Source organism: Oncorhynchus mykiss, chromosome 6, assembly GCF_013265735.2.
Source record: "Oncorhynchus mykiss isolate Arlee chromosome 6, USDA_OmykA_1.1, whole genome shotgun sequence".
Lineage (NCBI taxonomy): Eukaryota > Metazoa > Chordata > Actinopteri > Salmoniformes > Salmonidae > Oncorhynchus > Oncorhynchus mykiss.
In genome coordinates, this window is record NC_048570.1 from 37466853 (window position 1) to 37483520 (window position 16668).

General features: G+C 42.0%; 1 protein-coding gene across 1 annotated transcript; it reads right to left on the reverse strand.

Annotated features, from left to right (window-relative positions):
• Positions 1-1905: 1905 nt before the first annotated feature.
• Positions 1906-15264, reverse strand: LOC110525887 (zinc metalloproteinase-disintegrin-like brevilysin H2a). Its single transcript, XM_021606373.2, has 22 exons — positions 14511-15264; positions 13251-13336; positions 12979-13055; positions 12632-12710; positions 12453-12529; positions 12176-12359; positions 12012-12074; positions 11692-11763; positions 11188-11357; positions 9886-9967; positions 8607-8740; positions 8161-8338; positions 7204-7293; positions 6550-6745; positions 5778-5883; positions 5499-5655; positions 5288-5374; positions 4445-4538; positions 4092-4200; positions 3844-3931; positions 3642-3731; positions 1906-3528 (listed from the first exon to the last, which is right to left on the reverse strand). The coding sequence occupies exons 1-22, from the start codon at positions 14566-14568 to the stop codon at positions 3499-3501; spliced, it is 2307 nt and encodes a 768-aa protein (XP_021462048.2). The 5' UTR covers positions 14569-15264; the 3' UTR covers positions 1906-3498.
• Positions 15265-16668: the final 1404 nt, after the last annotated feature.

Here is a 16668-nt window from a genome sequence, read left to right on the forward strand (position 1 = left end):
GTTTTGTACACTCGGTGTAGATATTCTGCAAAGGTAAAGTTTGATTCAAAAGGGATATAGGCCGACAGTATGTATTGAAGACAGCCACCAGTACCTTGGGTGTGTGGTGCCCCCATTTGGTCAGCTTTTCTGGAACATTGAGTGGGGAGCGGCCTACTATTCTTGAGTGATGTGCTGAATGTGGAAGGAAGAAAGTCCTCATGGTGAAGAAACATACTAAACACAAGGGAAGAACAACCAGTGGTGTCGTCTTCTCAATGCCCTCCGTGACAAGATGGTGGAGAAATCTTTCCCATGGAGCAAATGGTAACGCCACAGATATGTCCCAAAATGAACTGAAGCTTCTTCGTGTTCATTATTTTATGTTTTAAGATAAAACATTTCTGTGTTGAAATAATAATGACGCTTAGTTTGATTTCATATTGCTTTCCTTGTCAACGCTACATAAAGGAAATATTTGGGGCGTTTCTTGACAAAAGCTGTGTTAATGTCTCCATCTACTGTTGATTTGATGCAGATGCGTTCAAATGACTCCAATGTTGGAAACGTACGGGTAAGCTGGCCTCCAAATCGGCTCCAATTCAATGTTTTAGTTGCTAGCAGTTTGAGGAAAGCAGTACCCTGAAGAGGAGTGGATTGAGTCATCCAGTGAGACGCTGTGAAGATTGATGTTATCGGAATTTCCATTCTCTTTAGTGGCTCTTTGTCCATCCTATGAGTTATCTCCCCCTATGACAGTTTTCACTATCTGTGGTAGAATCAAAGCTGCGGACCTACAGTGTCTCTACATTGATCATGTAGTAATGTCTGATGGTTCTTCTGAATTAATTTGATTGTGAGTATTATATGGTCTTAACATATACATAGTAATTGTTCCTCCATGGCAGGAACTGACCCTCCATGGTAGGAACTGACCCTCCATGGCAGGAACTGACACTACTTTTATAACACCCGCTCTCAACCCTTTAAGGTTTGACTTGATTCTTTAGGACTTGTGACTTAATGAACCGGTGCTTAGTTTTAGCCCAACATTTTTGGGGGCTACAACTGCTTGTCTGACACTCCTCCCGTCGCGCCACATGTACACACATTTATTCTATTGTGTTAATCATTCAAGAAGAGCTTTTAAGATTTTTATTCTCATGTGAATTTTCCCTTTTATAATATATATATTGTAAGGCTTTTAAACGAGTTGCATTCAATGTGCCATGCCACTACCAAAACACACGCCAACACCTGTGTGTGACTGGTGAGGAGAAGGGAAATCAGAATGTCCCATTCTTGTGTTCAGCAGTGGTCATGGAGAGATCTTGGCGCCTGTTTCAACTCAACATGGGTCAGGTTTATCTGAGTTGTGTCATGGCCCAGATACTTTTGTTTTGTATTTAAAAATGTGATTTGTTTCTTTTCCCTGTATTGTGCTCCGAGTTAGGGGAAGTACAGGCCCCGTAGGAGGGCCGTATTTCTCACCTCTTGTCAGTTTCTAAACATATCTCGAATGTACAAAAATATTTGTAATTTAAAGTCTCTTAATAGCTGTAAAAAAAGGGTGAGGAAAAATAAGTCCAGTGCTTGTCATGCGAGGCCATGAAATCTATGTAGATGTATCACTTAAAAAAATAAAATTTAAATGCAATGTTTCTTGTTCTCCCTGTCGTGGCTTTCTGGAGTTTTTAGCTCTGCAGGTTTGAGGACAGTCTGCCAAATACCTTCTCACTTCAGTTGCTCGTGTTAGGCCTACATTCTAGGTATCTCTTGATCTGAATTATACTACATGTTGCTAATCTATTCTCTACACGTCTGGTTGAATGGGTGGATGCATGTCCTCTGGTAGACTTCAGTGTCTAAAATGTTGCGCGCCGAGTAGTTGTTTATAAATGTCAAAGTACTACATAAACAGGACAATCGTGTCAAAAATAAAAACATTTTATGCCTGACATTTTAATCAGGTGGCATCTTTTTACAATCCGAGAGAGAGATTGTGATTACAGAAAAGGCTGTTCAAGTAATAGTATACTGTAATAGCAAATCAGACACGTTCACACACAGATACAGTGCCTTGCAAAAGTATTCAGAACCCTTGGATTTCACTTTCTTTTCTTTTAATAAATTCAGTACTAAATATATTGTTGCATAAGTATTCAGCCCCTTTGTTTAGTTAAGCCTAAATTAGTTCAGGAGTACATTTTGGCTTAACAAATAATAGGGGTTGACATGATTTTGGAATGACTAAGCCTTCCTCAGTCCCCCATACATACATTTTCAGGTCCCTCAGTCAAGTATTGAATTTCAAGCACAGATTTAACTACAGAGACCAGGGAGCTTTTGGAAAGCTTTAACAGAAGGGCAGTGATTGATTTGTTAGTTACCCATCTACCAGACATTGAATATCTCTTTTAAACATGGTTAATATAATGCTGTGGATTATGTATTAAATCACCCAGATACATAGTCATCCAGGTACATATCTTAGACTTCCCCAAGAAGACTGACAGCTGTAATCTATGCCAAAGGTGTTTCTACCATGTAGTGACTCAGGGAGCTGAATACTTATGTAACGACTATTTTAGTTCCACTTTTATTCGTCTTAAAGAATACTTTTTTTAAACTTTTTTTTTTTGACCGTGTATTTTGTGTTGATTGCCAAAATGACAAATCAAATTGAATCCCACTTTGTGACAAAATCCAAGGGGTCTGAATAGTTTTGCAGTTGTATTCTCAGACGGTGGATGCAGACTTGCAGTTAGTTGTGCAGCATTTAAGAATGTTCTATAAAAAAAAATCTGTAAATTCTTGCTCACTAGAATTCCTAAATCTAAAATTGAGTTACTTTATCAGTATTGAGCATGTGTATTTTTTTTTTATATACAGAACTTTAGTCAGCAATGGCTGTGCTCAGTAAATCTTTGAATTAATAAAAAATATTTACTGTAGACTCAGTACTCAGCCAAAGTCAGGAATATACAGTCACCATTGATAAATGTAATAGTATGAAAATAAATGGCATATTATCACATACTGAACACTCACTCCCTGACATGGCAGTGACAAATAAATTACAGGTATAAAATGAATACTAAAAAGTGTCATTTTTTAAGACGTTCCTCGTAAAGAGGACTCCTCAGTCCATTCCATATTTGTGACTATACTGAGTTCACCCATCATGCACATCATTGGCACAAACACATTCCTTGGGCTTCATAGGTAGCCTGAGTGCCAGTCTGTTTGTGCCATCATGCTAATTCCTTGTCACTCGTTGTCATGCCAAACAATGAGCAATGGAGTTGGCCAGAGCACAAAGAGATCTGGGACAAGGCTTTTTCAGAAGTGGTGGCAGAGCCAACTTGTCTCTAGTCTAGGGTTCTGTAAAATTATCCCAAAGAAGTGAGGTCTCTGGACTGACTGCACTGGCTGGCCTAGCAGTTGTGGCCCTGCATTTGAGGTCTTGGTAAGGGTTGAGTTCCTCATGTTTCCACTCTTCTCCTTTAGATGTTGACATCAGACACGTGGTGGTGGTGGTCTCAGAGCCTGAGAGAGAGAAATATTTACTTAATACTAAATGTTATTCCCATTCATATCTAAATGGATTAATTCACCTATGTGCCATTGTAATATCTAAAATTATGCTAATAGTCTCTTACCTGTCGTGCGGCCCTGAAGTCATAGACCGGGACTTGTGATTGGTTAGCAGCTGGAGGGGGTGGGGGCGGAGCTACTTTTGGTCGCTTGGGCTGGAAATAGTAAAGCTATTCATAAATAGGCAACAGTGCACGGACACAAGAACCTTATCAACCAAGACCAACATTGAGATGATACTGTATAAATCAAAAGGTATTTCATTACCTGCTGTGGCATAGCTTTATTTTGGCTGGGAATTGGCAGTTTATGGATGTGGTTGTCCACTTCATGGATTTTCTTCTGGGTATGGTGGCTGGTGGATGAGCAGACAGATTTTTATTTTTATCCAGGAAGTCCCAATGATGTCAGAATACGTATTTTACAATGGAGACCTGACAATTGAGTACATCTTAATGTATCAAAGAATTATCTTGGCAGTGAATGTTTATATATGCCCCACGTGGTGGACTAACCTAGGCAGAGTGGGGGACTGTCGTCTCTTCTTTAGGAACACAGCCACTGCCCCAGCAATAGCAGCCAGAAGCAGCAGAGAGACTGTCACCGCAATGCCAATCACTCCTTCTACAATCACACATAGAGAGGTTGGCAAGGTTAAGGAAAGGTCTATACAGAAGTTGAATACAATGAAAACACAGACCAAACCTATTGGCAAAACTATACATAAAGATGCTCAAATTCCTGTAGTAACACTAATTACTCTAGCAATATTGGAGTAACATGTATCAATGTTATCCCTTGTATCAATTGAAACTGTTTTTGGTTTTTTTTTAACACGATTTTCTGATTTATGTCTTTAGGGGCCTACCTCTGGAGAGGCCCGTGAAGCTTCCATCCTTTGTATCACAGCCTGGAAGTGACCATCCAGGTTCACACTGGCACTCCATTCTGTGATTACACACCTGCAGTGTCACAACACAGAAACACATACATTATAATAAAGGCAGGGGTCTTCAACCTTTACGTGCCTAGGGAACCCCCTCCCCGGCAACCCCATAATACATTAACAAAAAGGTGAATGATAATGGAAAGATGCATTTTAAAATGAATAGATTTGGTAGATAGTTTCGTTATTTTGACCTTCCCACATAAAATTTGGTAGAGGAAGTGTAAATTCTAACAGCCTATCAGCATGAAAGGTAACCCCAAACACATTTTTGCTAAGAGCAGCTGTTTAGCTGGTTAAACAAAGGTTAGCCATGTGTTGGCAAAAATGTCCAAGTCAAGAAAGCTTACCAGCAGCAAATTGCCATAATGGTAGCCTACCACGGGTGCATTTTCAAAGCCTATGTCAAATAATCCAGTGAGTGCAATTGGCTCCAATGAGTGTAATTTGCTCAATATTTGGAGTTGAGAATTAAAAAATGTACATCATTAGAAAGAAAATATTATCCTTTTTTTCCTACAGTAGGTATGTCATTCAACATTAGTTTGGCTTTTTCACCAAAAAGAAAGCGCAACCAAGAAACACTTGGAGGAGAGACGTCCAAGCAGAGATGACAAAAAGCAGCCTCAACTGGTGAGGCCTGGAAAATCTTGCCTCAAACCGAATGAGATGGAGAACATTCGTCAATGGCCTATGCTTCTTATTAGCAGTGTTTCTTCCTGAGCTCACAAATACCAAACCAGAGACGGGGGGTGCTGTACTCACAGCATGTCCTTTGCACCGTGCTGAGCAGTTGGTGGCTTTGGGTCCGTAGGCTGTCTCAAGATCCACACACTCGTTCTTGCTGCACACCTTAGAATAGAAGACAGGAATGGGCACCAGAATAAATGAGAAAATAACACGGTACACATTCAATTTGATTTTATTTCTAAAAACTAGAGGTGGCCCCAGTAGCAACAGACAAAAGTAACCTTACCTTCCCATCATTACACTTGGTCCCCGTGTTCACCTGTCCAAAGTCACTGGTGTGATCACCGTAGAATGTGGCTTTGCAGTCGGAGAATTTCACCATGCGACCATAGTTGGGGTCATCATTACCGTTCTTGCAGAAGAGTTTCCCGCACTGCACATCTCTACAGAGGAGAGCCACAGGAGGGAGTCATATCAGTGACATGTCGCTTATATAAGCAACACTACAATCTGAGTGTAAAAGCAGCCTATTGAAATAACATGTTATTTGCTCGTTAGGCCTCACTGGCTCTGGCAGGGGATGAACTGGTCCTGTGAAGGCCGTCTGCAGTAGGCATAGTACAGTCCTCTGGTGTTCTGGTTATAGCAGTACGTTGTGGCCTTTTCAGCAGCTGAGGAGGGAATAACACCCAATGTTACACAATGCATTAGAGTAGTTCAGAAAGGAAACACCACGTGTACGTTTAACCATTTATTAGAAAATATTACAACGCATAGTCTTGGCGTTAGGGCTCTGCTCCTTCAGGGTATCTGCCAGAGCGTAGCGTCATATGAAGATGATAATATAACTACAGGCAGTGAGCACGATATCATATATCAGATACCCCGATGGAAGAAACAGAACCCACAGGTGGAGGCTGGGGTGGTGGGATATCAGAAACCGCAAGCATAGCGAGTAACAGCTAGTTACAGCAGCAAATGTAGCAAGAGACACCAGGGCATGGTTGCGCATGACATCCAGCATTGAAGAAGCATTTGTACAATTGGTCAAATTTAAATAGCATTTAAGTAGAGTTTGAATCAAATTGGTGCAATATCTACTGATACGACCCCGTTCGTGTTTCCCTTTTGACACCACGTGTCAAAAAGGCTGCAACAACAAAAGTGACCATTTTTTCCACACTTTAAACATTAGCATTAGAATACACTTGACTTTACCATTTCATGACAGAAAATGTCATCTAAAAAAAAGACCAGAAAAGCTAGCTACCTTCATGACCTGATCTGATGAGAGGTGACTCCGTGATGACGAGACAGGGAAATGCTTTCACACTTACATGGGCCATACATTTTCACACACTGGTCATGATGCTGTGGACACTGGCCGTTGCGGCAGTAGCCCCTCCCTCTGTCACAGGAGATCCCATTGACAGAGAAGACGTCCTCAGGACAGACGGCTGAATTCCCTGTGCAGTACTCCGCTAGGTCACAGTCGTCATGTTTCCTTCTGCACTCTGTGGACGAGGCCATGATCTGTGGAGAGTGGTTGTTGCTATGTTCACTATCACTAGCTTGTTAGTCTTCCGACAGTCATGAGTATAGAATGTATAGTCTATTAGCTTGGTGAAGGAGATGTGAAGCTGCATCTGTACTCTGAATCCACTCCGATTGCCGAAATAGAAGATTAATTTACGTGTACACCGCGAGTTGCTTTTGCCAGCCTAGTTCTAAACAAAATACGCATTCAAGAGGATTTGTTTTCAAGTGATGACATGGAAAATATTCTGCTTCCACTAATTCCATTCCTTTTTAAGTTTGATCAAATAAAGGAATGCAAGTGAAATGTCTTCAATGCACTTGAGTCATAAAAAGCCTTTGACATAGTTATACGTGTCTGCTGCATGTTCTCGAGGGGGCTGTAGAATCAAAGGAACACATCCGGATGTCTAGAGCAGACGGAGAGGCATGGTGGCTATGTGGTCGGGTCTCACCTTACAGTCTTCACAGCACTCTCCTGCAGCACATTCTGAGCCTTTGGTCAGTGTGCAGCTGGTGGAATTACAGCAAGGGTTTGTACACTCCTATAACATCAACATCCTACATGTCATTATGATGATGCTATGAGGGGGATCAGAAAGTTATTAAGGAATGAGAACATAACGTACGTCCATCCAGTGTGTAAGTTGTCTCAAAGTCAAGCCACTATGCATGTGTAGGCTTTAACTAGATAACTTGGGGTTTCCCCACTCCATGATTACTGCTAGAGTATTATACCGCAGTAAGACACGCTAACTAACTAAAACAAACATTGTACCTTAGTAGGCTATGAATAGGAATTACAAGCATCTGTAACAAACACGACTTGGCAGGAGAGGTGTAGTTTAGCAAGATAGTTACACAAAAATATGGTATCTTATCCAACTGACTTAACAGGTCTGGACAGATTGACGTGAATGAACTGCTCTGCACACTTAACTCCCTCTGACTGGAATGTAAACAGATGCTCATGGATTGTTACCTTCAAAGTTTCCTTTACCAGATCACCATATAGCCATGACTCTCATACTATGTGTGGAAATGTATAGACTGCAATGTCTGGAAATGTGAATCATCTAGTGAGTCTTATCATTGCATTACTGCTATGTTAGTACTCATTTGAAGAGACATTCCCAAACTGGGTAAATATGTACGTTTTTCTAAGGCTGGTGGTGGTGGATATATATATCAGGATAGGCCTGTGCTTGTTAAAGGCATTCTCCCTTTTGCCCCGAGCTAAGGAAAACAGGCAAGACCACGCACGTAAATCTGAAATGTTATTCCCAGAAATGTAATGTAATCACTTGACATACTTGTATTAACTCCACGAGAACCAACTTTTGTCTGATTTGATTGCTACATTGTTGATCTAAATGGTGGGTAGATGGAATAGAATGAGAAGGTTAATTCACCTCCAGGGAGCCACAATCACACTCCTCTCCTCTCTCCAGAAAGCCATTCCCACACACTGGGGTTGATTCCACATTTCGGTAGTCTGGCTTGTTCAGTAGGCACTCAGGGTTACGATTATTCAGGAACTGGTCATAGCTCAAACTACTGCAGCTACTGAATGACTTTGGGATATCCCAGCTGAAAGAAAAAACTGTTACCCATAAGGTCATATACTGACTTTCAATATAACCACTGTAGCACAAACCACTGTGCTGTCCAAGGGGTCAGTACTGTATGGCTGCTCTGTGTGTGTTATGAGCAGAGAAAACAATGCCTGTAAGTATTCTTTAATACAAGTTCCCTCTTGCTTGTAAACCGCAATCAATCATATGGTTTATCATTGACAGCATTCCAATCTAGTCACAACATTATATATCTTGAAACTTTTCATAATAACAGTCCTTACCTGAGGGCCCCAGCCATTACACAGCTATTCCCAGAACAAGCACAGGCACTGGAGTCATCGTGGTTCATGCCCAGGTTGTGGCCCATCTCGTGGGCCAATGTGGCCCCCACAGCTATGGCCCTGGGGTTGTGATCCTGTAAGGAAGTAAATAGTTAACATGAAATAGAATTGACTGTGTTTGATGACATGTTCTATCAGTGAAACTAACCTGGATGAATAAATTAGAGATTAAATTGATATACAATGACTGTCACTGTCTCATTCTATCAAAATGCGCTAAGATCTAATCGAGCTTCCTTTTTCTGATTTAGACATCTTGTTCTGCATGTTGGTTGATTAGAGCAAAAAGCAACTTCTCATTTTGAAAATTCCTACGTGGCTTTGATATGAGTCAGAAACATTTATTCTACTGTCAAACTTTACTACAAAGTGTAAATAGGATACTTTTGCTCATAAAATCTGTCTCGTCCAAAACTGAGATTTAGGAAAAAATTGTGTGTCACAGAATACAGGGTACGCAATTCTTTCCCCCCTTGGGTTGGGTTTGTTTAAATCCTGCACAAATGCCCACAGCACCGAAATAATCATCAATTAATAGCGCAGCTGCATGCAACCCGATCACAATGCCCAATGACATTCGATATCCCTATGGGGCTATTTAGGGACCATCAGTAAATTACACAATGTACATGGGAAATAAAAATGATGTCAATAGCTCCAAAATCAATGACTTAAAAACCTCAAACCAACTATAAGTTGTAGAAATTCATACACAAATATTGAAAACATTTAATGAGACAACTAAAGTTGTGCAACATGAAAATATTGTCCCATTTACATTGTGTAATTTATTAATGGTCCCTAACTAGACCCAGAGAAGTCTTTAATGACTTCTCTGGGGCCAATGATTACACTTTTCATACATTTTTTCCACATGAGCGACATAAAGTAGTGAGTGCATATATTTGTTGTACTTTTTTGTATTCCTGTGGGAATTGAACCCAAGAACCATGCTCTACCAACTCAGCCACATGGGACCGTAAAATACATTTCATTACCATGCCATTTTTCTCACAACTATTTCTAAAGAAGTTAATCTTGCAATTCAATCTTCTCCCTTTCTGCTTTGTAAACGTCACAGTTTGAATGCTTGGTAGAACCTCTCCATTGTCCCATTTTACTTATTCAATTCCTCGAAGCAAAAACGATCCTACTTCCACATTTCAAATAATGGCAGCTTATTGTGTAGGCAAATGTACACCTAATGAATGTACTTTACCTGCACCACCCCAGCAGAATGACCTGAACATAGAGTCCCGATAAAGGCCAGACCCACCGTCGATCCCTCAAAGTCAATGCCACTGAAACACAGGGAACAAGAAACATGTCAACCCCACATACGTATGTATTCATGTCAGCCACAGTGTTTTTGTGCTGCCCGTGTATTCGTTGTTTTTGTTTGTTTACTCGTGGATTTGCGACGAATGAGGATTACTTTTACTCAGGATGAGCTACTGAATATTAGAGACACATTGCCAGCTGTTTTTGTTCACAAACTTTTGTCCTCAGCCACCGAAATACTGATATTGTATCTGTATGATGTCTGTGGACTGGGTATGTGTAATTATGTACTGGGTGGTTCGAGCCCTGAATGCTGCTTGGCTGAAAGCTGTGGTATATCAGACCGTATTCCATGGGTATGACCATTTTTTAAAACATTTTTTTACTGCTCTAATTACGTTGATAACCAGTTTATAATAGCAATTAGGCACCTTGGGGGTTTGTGGTATATGGCCAATATACCACGGCTAAGGGCTGTGTGCAGGCACTCCGCATTGTGTCGAGCAATAGAACAGCCTTAAGGCGTGGTATATTGGCCGTATACCATCCGTCCTCAGGCCTTATTGCTTTAATGTACTTGGTGAATAAAGAAGATTATGATCCTGATGTCAAATACCCATGTTATGAATTCTTCAATATGAGTCTATCAAGAATAACAATGTTCCAAACCAAGATGGCCTAATCAGGTGACCATCAGCTGACCCTATAAAGGTGTCTGACAAGCACACACTAAACGAGAAAAACAATTTTTACGCCACTTCGATATCGCTACGAACAGAAGTTACCTTTTTCGTAGCAGGTTAGGAGAATTAGGGTTAGCAAAAAATGATCACCTAACCTGCTACGAAAATCACTTCCGGTCGTAGCTGTATCGAAGTAGTGTGAAAAGAGTGTCCCCAAACCAAACATTTCATGGTTTGGCAGACATTGGAGGACTTGCGTTCATGTCCAAAGTGAATGTTATCTGCCTCTTATTTTATACTCACTGTTTACCTTATATTCAACCATGAGTGACTCACAGAGATGAAACACTTAAACCAGTCAGAGATTGAGGTGAGGACATTTAGAAAAACAATTCCATTTCTTTGGCTGAGTCCTATAGTTACCTGATTAGATCTGCGTTGTGGCCTACCTGATGACGTGTGTATGTCCAGGCCTACCCAATGAGGTGTGAGTTGGGGCTTACCTGATGAGGTTTGTGTTGGGGCCTATCTAATAAGGTGTGTATGTCATGGCCTACCTGATGAGGTGCGCGTTGTCGTGGGGCTTAGTCTTGACCAAGTCGTTGTTCCTCCACGTGGTAAAGGCGTCCAGGGTGGCGCCAGCAGGGGCGGTCACTGATATCTTATCACTGTCTGACCACACCTCCAGACCAACCAGGGCAATAAAGGTGTTGAGGGGCTTATACACCTGCAGGCAGATTTGTTTCATGATTAGGTTAAACTCTCCCCATTAAAACAATTAGGGGTGGTTTACCAGAACTAGGCCTAATCGGTGTCCTGGAAACCATTACAGTTCATTGGAAAGCAATTAAAACATAGAGCGGTTTGAGTTGAATGACCTTCATAAGGCAGAGAAGCAAACAAGTACTGTCCAAGCAGAGCCAGAAGACCAAAAAAGTTGTGGTGAGAAACGGATTAAATGTGAAGGTGTTGGATATTCGGATACCAGGCCAACAGGGACACGGTGCTGTAAGGGGATCTTGTAGGTATGTAAAGCTGGCATCACAATGTGACTGACTCACCATGTTGACAAAGTTAACCACTTCAAATATCCTCTTACGCAGCTCTCCCCGATTACTCTCCATCTTCTTGTACTGAAACGGTATGGATGCGATATGTTTTAGTGTGCACACGAGAACAACGGACACCCTGTCACGATGCATTGCTCACCAATTAGATATGATTATTAACATTATTTTATAGATATTGCGTTGCTTTCCTAAATATTATTTGGTCAAAAATATTGGCCAAATAAATGATAAAAATGAAATGTTGAAGTTTATTGTGTTGATTCGGGTAGAGGTGAGGCACTTGTGTTAGCTGGTGTATTGTCAGTTCTTACCTCACGGTTGTCTGCAACGAGGACAAGCTCAACATATTTTTGCTGTTGAAGTATAGATGGACCCTAGTAAACAGGAAAACGTTGTGGTTAGAAGTGGAGGGCGCTAAACCAATGTGAGTTGAGGTGCAACCAAAAAAGAATTGGGATCATCATTGATGTCTTACTGAGGCTCGAGAACGGCTCCTGCTAGTAATGGAAGGGTAGTCTTCGTTCCAGGTAGAATTAGTGACTCCACACAGCATAGGCTTGGAGCTCTGGTCCTCGTATTTTAGCACTGCGTGATCCCCATCATCCCCCCCTGACAGGGGCTCAATCAGGTACCTTTGGGCGGCCGTTCTGAAATATCCACTAAAATAAAAACACGCAATAGACATTATACAATCGATTTAGGGGATGAAATAGTGTTTCACTGTGGACTGATAGAAATGTAGTGCTGCCTGCCTGAGTCCATCGCAGGTGCTCATGCTGACCATAGACTCACTGTCATCCACAATACTACCGTGATAGTAGCAGTGATCCTGGAGAAGAGAATTAAGTAGAAGGCGAGGTTAAAGGGCCTTAATCAAGACACTTATAAACAGCCTACGGCTACCTATCAAGGGTATGTTCTAATCACTTACCATATCCTGAGGCGTAGAGGTGACTGGTGTGCCATCCTCAGTGTAGTAAGTCTCACTATAGTCTTTCGTGAGTAATTCCCTGAGGGGATTTAAAAAAAAAAAAAATTATTTATTACATGTTCAAAGGAATTCATGAGGTGATAACAGAATTCATGTATTTTTTAAAAATATATTTGAGGATGCAGTGTGTGGCTACAAATGGCAACTAAGATAAGACTGTGGAAAGACAGTTCTCCACATAGTGCCGTTCCTTATTTAGGGGTAAGAAGAAGCATGTGGTAATCCTACTTGTGTGAGAGGTCAACATTTTGGAGAATGAGATAGGAGTCTTTTGCCAGAGTACATACCTATTCTTCTCCAGATGCATCTCAATGTCTCTCCCACCCACTCTCATTGCATACTTCAAAGTTTCTGGCCTGGATGACTGAGAGAGAGGATTAGGATTAGTTGATACCATAGATATAATCTCTCCTCAGTATATTAACATGGTCTCTTTTACCACTTTGTTACAAGCAGTAAACACATTTGTTAACAAAGAATAGGTTGGCATTGATGTCTACAGAGTACTTCACAGCAAAACAGCTCCTGTGCAGGAAGGAAGAACAGGAGACAAATGTACCTCGGTTTCTCTTTTCCGCAGAGTATGTAGTCTGATGGGTCGGACTACCTCATAGTCCCTCACTCCTTCAAGAGGACCATGACTCACTGTGGGGAGAGAAGGAGAGAGAACGTGAGGGATAGAGAGAGTTCAAGAATGGACCATCTTTGTCTTTTTCCATTCTATTCTAAACGTGTCATAAGCTGAACCTTGTTTTCAGGTATTGACTGGTCCATTGGTAAGGAACAGTCAGATGGCAGTATAGCAGTGTTTTACCCTTGAACTATAGGAGTATAACCCCAGCTTTCCTTATATTCAATGCATTTCATTCATGTTTACACATTGTCTAATAAAACTACAGTCTGAATACCTCAGATACATGATGAACACAGGCTGTTGGACCCTCGTATATGATCATTATACTAGGTGCTGTTTTGTTAGAGAGTGTATATCAAGGGCTGACACATGGATAGATGTTTTTTTTTTTTTTTCCGTCAGGCCTGTTTGATTTGTACTTGACCTTGGCCCATTGAGCCATGATTGGGCCGTAGAGGAACATTGGGAATTATGTCATTAAATTGGTCATCTCGTTTCCAGACACTTCCACAGCACAAGGTTTTGACATATGGGCGATGTCCACCACAGTCAGTTTGAGTTGACCAGATAATGCAATAATCTCTGTCTTGTCATTCCATCCGTACTGCACCTGGTGTGTCAACACTTACTAACACTACTAAATTGATGTTTCCCAATAGTCGCTGTGAGAATGAGACTTGGCTAAGGATTTATCACTATAAATCAGTGATTCTTGACTGGTGGAGTGGGAGGTTTTGAAAGGGTTGAGGGTGTCTGAGTAAAAAATAAATCACTTAAACCACAAAAACACAGTAGAAAGTGATAAAATAATTTAATCTCTGATCAATTCTTCTTCAGTCAGTATTTTGAATATAGAGCTATTTGCTGTGCTGTTCAGCGGATTTGGTTGATTTGTGGTCTCTAACCGGTGAGCTTATTAACATCAAGAATATGGGCAAAATTGAATTATTGACAATGAAAAGGTGGGAATGTTGTTCCCTTGTTATACAATTGCTACATTTACTATCAATATAGCAGTAAAAAAAAAAAAATCCAGATTGCATTTTAGCGATTCTTTCTCTGTATCTATATACTCACTGTACTGTTAATGCAACCAGTCTGAATAAAGTGCCCTTTGACTATGGCTGACTAGGGCTTAACCTGTGCCATTGTGCTGTGAGGAGACGGGTGTATCCAATGACTTACCTGAGAGATTGAGGGAGGCAGTTAGGGTAAAGATCCACAATAGACGTGTATGTGTCATTGTCGAAGTGCAGACAGCTACTGAAACACAAGTGATGGTCTGAGGGGTTTAATGGGTTACCTGGTTGCATGCTCATGTGATACCATCTACAGGCCACACCTTATTGGGCGGCCCCAGCCTGTCAGTGATGGAGTTTGTTTTTCATGGCACGGTGGTGTTCGTGGCCACTTCCTGTTAGTCATAGCTAGTGTACACACGACTTGCTACAGTGCCTGTGTTTCCCAAATGGCACCCTATTACCTATAAAGTACACTACTTTTGACCGGTAGTGCACTATAAAGTGAAAAGTACTGTATGAACACATGTATTTACTTAGTTAATCTCTGTAATGTTGTGACTAAGGGTACAATGAGAATATATATATTTGTCGCGTATGACAAATAACATTTGATTTGGTATCTATCTCGATATATTTTTCAAAACATCGTACACATTTAAACAGAACATTTCAATTACATGTAAGCAATATTCACCACTTTCCACACTGACCAATCACTGAGTCATCTTAATGTTATTATATTATTTTACTCATGTGAGTCCTGGCCTCCGGTAAGCTGTTTTTGTCTGTTAGGAGAAACTAACCTTTGAGAGTAAAATAAATACAAAATTGTGAGGAAAATATAGCACCACAAGAGGGCAATCTCTCCTCATAATACCTCAGGCTCTCATGCCAAGTGAATCACTGCAGTCCACAGTGGAGCTCAGCTCAGCTGCCTGCCTGCTCTGCCTGCCTTTCTTCCTGCCCTGCCTCCCTGCCTGCCTTTCTTCCTGCCCTGCCTCCCTGCCTGCCTTTCTTCCTGCTCTGCCTCCCTGCCTGCCTCTCTGCCTGCCTTTCTTCCTGTTCTGCCTCCCTGCCTGCCTCTCTACCTGCCTTTCTTCATGCTCTGTCTCCCTGCCTGCCTGCTCTGCCTGCCTTTCTTCCTGCTCTGCCTCCCTGCCTGCCTCTCTGCCTCCCTGCCTGTCTGCTCTGCCTGCTCTGCCTCCCTGCCTGCCTCTCTCTCTGCCTCTCTGCCTGCCTTTCTTCCTGCTCTGCCTGCCTCTCTGCCTTTCTTCCTGCTCTGCCTCCCTGCCTGCCTGCTCTGTCTGCCTTTCTTCCTGCTCTGCCTCCCTGCCTGCCTCTCTGCCTCCCTGCCTGCCTGCTCTGCCTGCCTTTCTTCCTGCTTTGCCTCCCTGCCTGCCTCTCTGCCTGCCTTTCTTCCTGCTCTGCCTCCCTGCCTGCCTCTCTGCCTGCCTTTCTTCCTGCTCTGCCTCCCTGCCTGCCTCTCTGCCCAGGCAGGTCACCCGTGATACAAGTCAGTATTCGACGTCCATCCATGTCTGAGGACGTCGGAAGTTGATGTGGAATTCAGCAACTAGGGGCATCAGTGGGTGCTATTACCTTCAAGTAGGTTTTGGCGTTGCGGACAGGGATGGCGTATGGGTGTAAGCAAAGGTTGCATGTTCAAATCCAGCGATAGAAAGTTGTTTTCATATTTTTGCTTTAAGCCTGTCCCAAACCGTAGCCCTTACCATAACCATTCGGAGTGAATGATTAACCTTAAAAATGAGGAGATCATGCCTAAACATAACCTTAACCACTTTGAAATTTGACGTTTGAGAAACATGGATGAACGTCTAATTTTGACGTGAGAATGTGAGAGTTTGTAGCTCGGCCTACCTCTCTGTCTCTCTGCTCTTCCTGCCTCTGCATGCCTTCTCTGCTCTGCCTACCTCCCTTCTTCCCTACCTCTCTGCCTGTCTCTCTGCTCTGCCTGCCTGCCCGGGGCAGATATGAGCACAGGGCAAAAAGAGGACAGCTGGCTGGGTTTGTTTGCGCATCTCTGTGGTTGGAGCCTTGCCAGGGACATGGCAATCTGTTCTTTGTTTTTTTGTCCTTGATGACAGAGGGAAAGTGTGTGGCAGGACTGTGCACCACTGTTTTATAATTGGATTTGTATGCACCATTTACAATGCATGTCACCAATAAAGAAGGACAAATCAGACAAATCTCAGACACTTTTGGGAGACGGGGAGATTATGCTCGAATTTGGGTTTGGATCTTTTTATGCGGAACTCTTTCTCCAACACGCACCATGTTGCATGATTCATGATTCCCTGTCT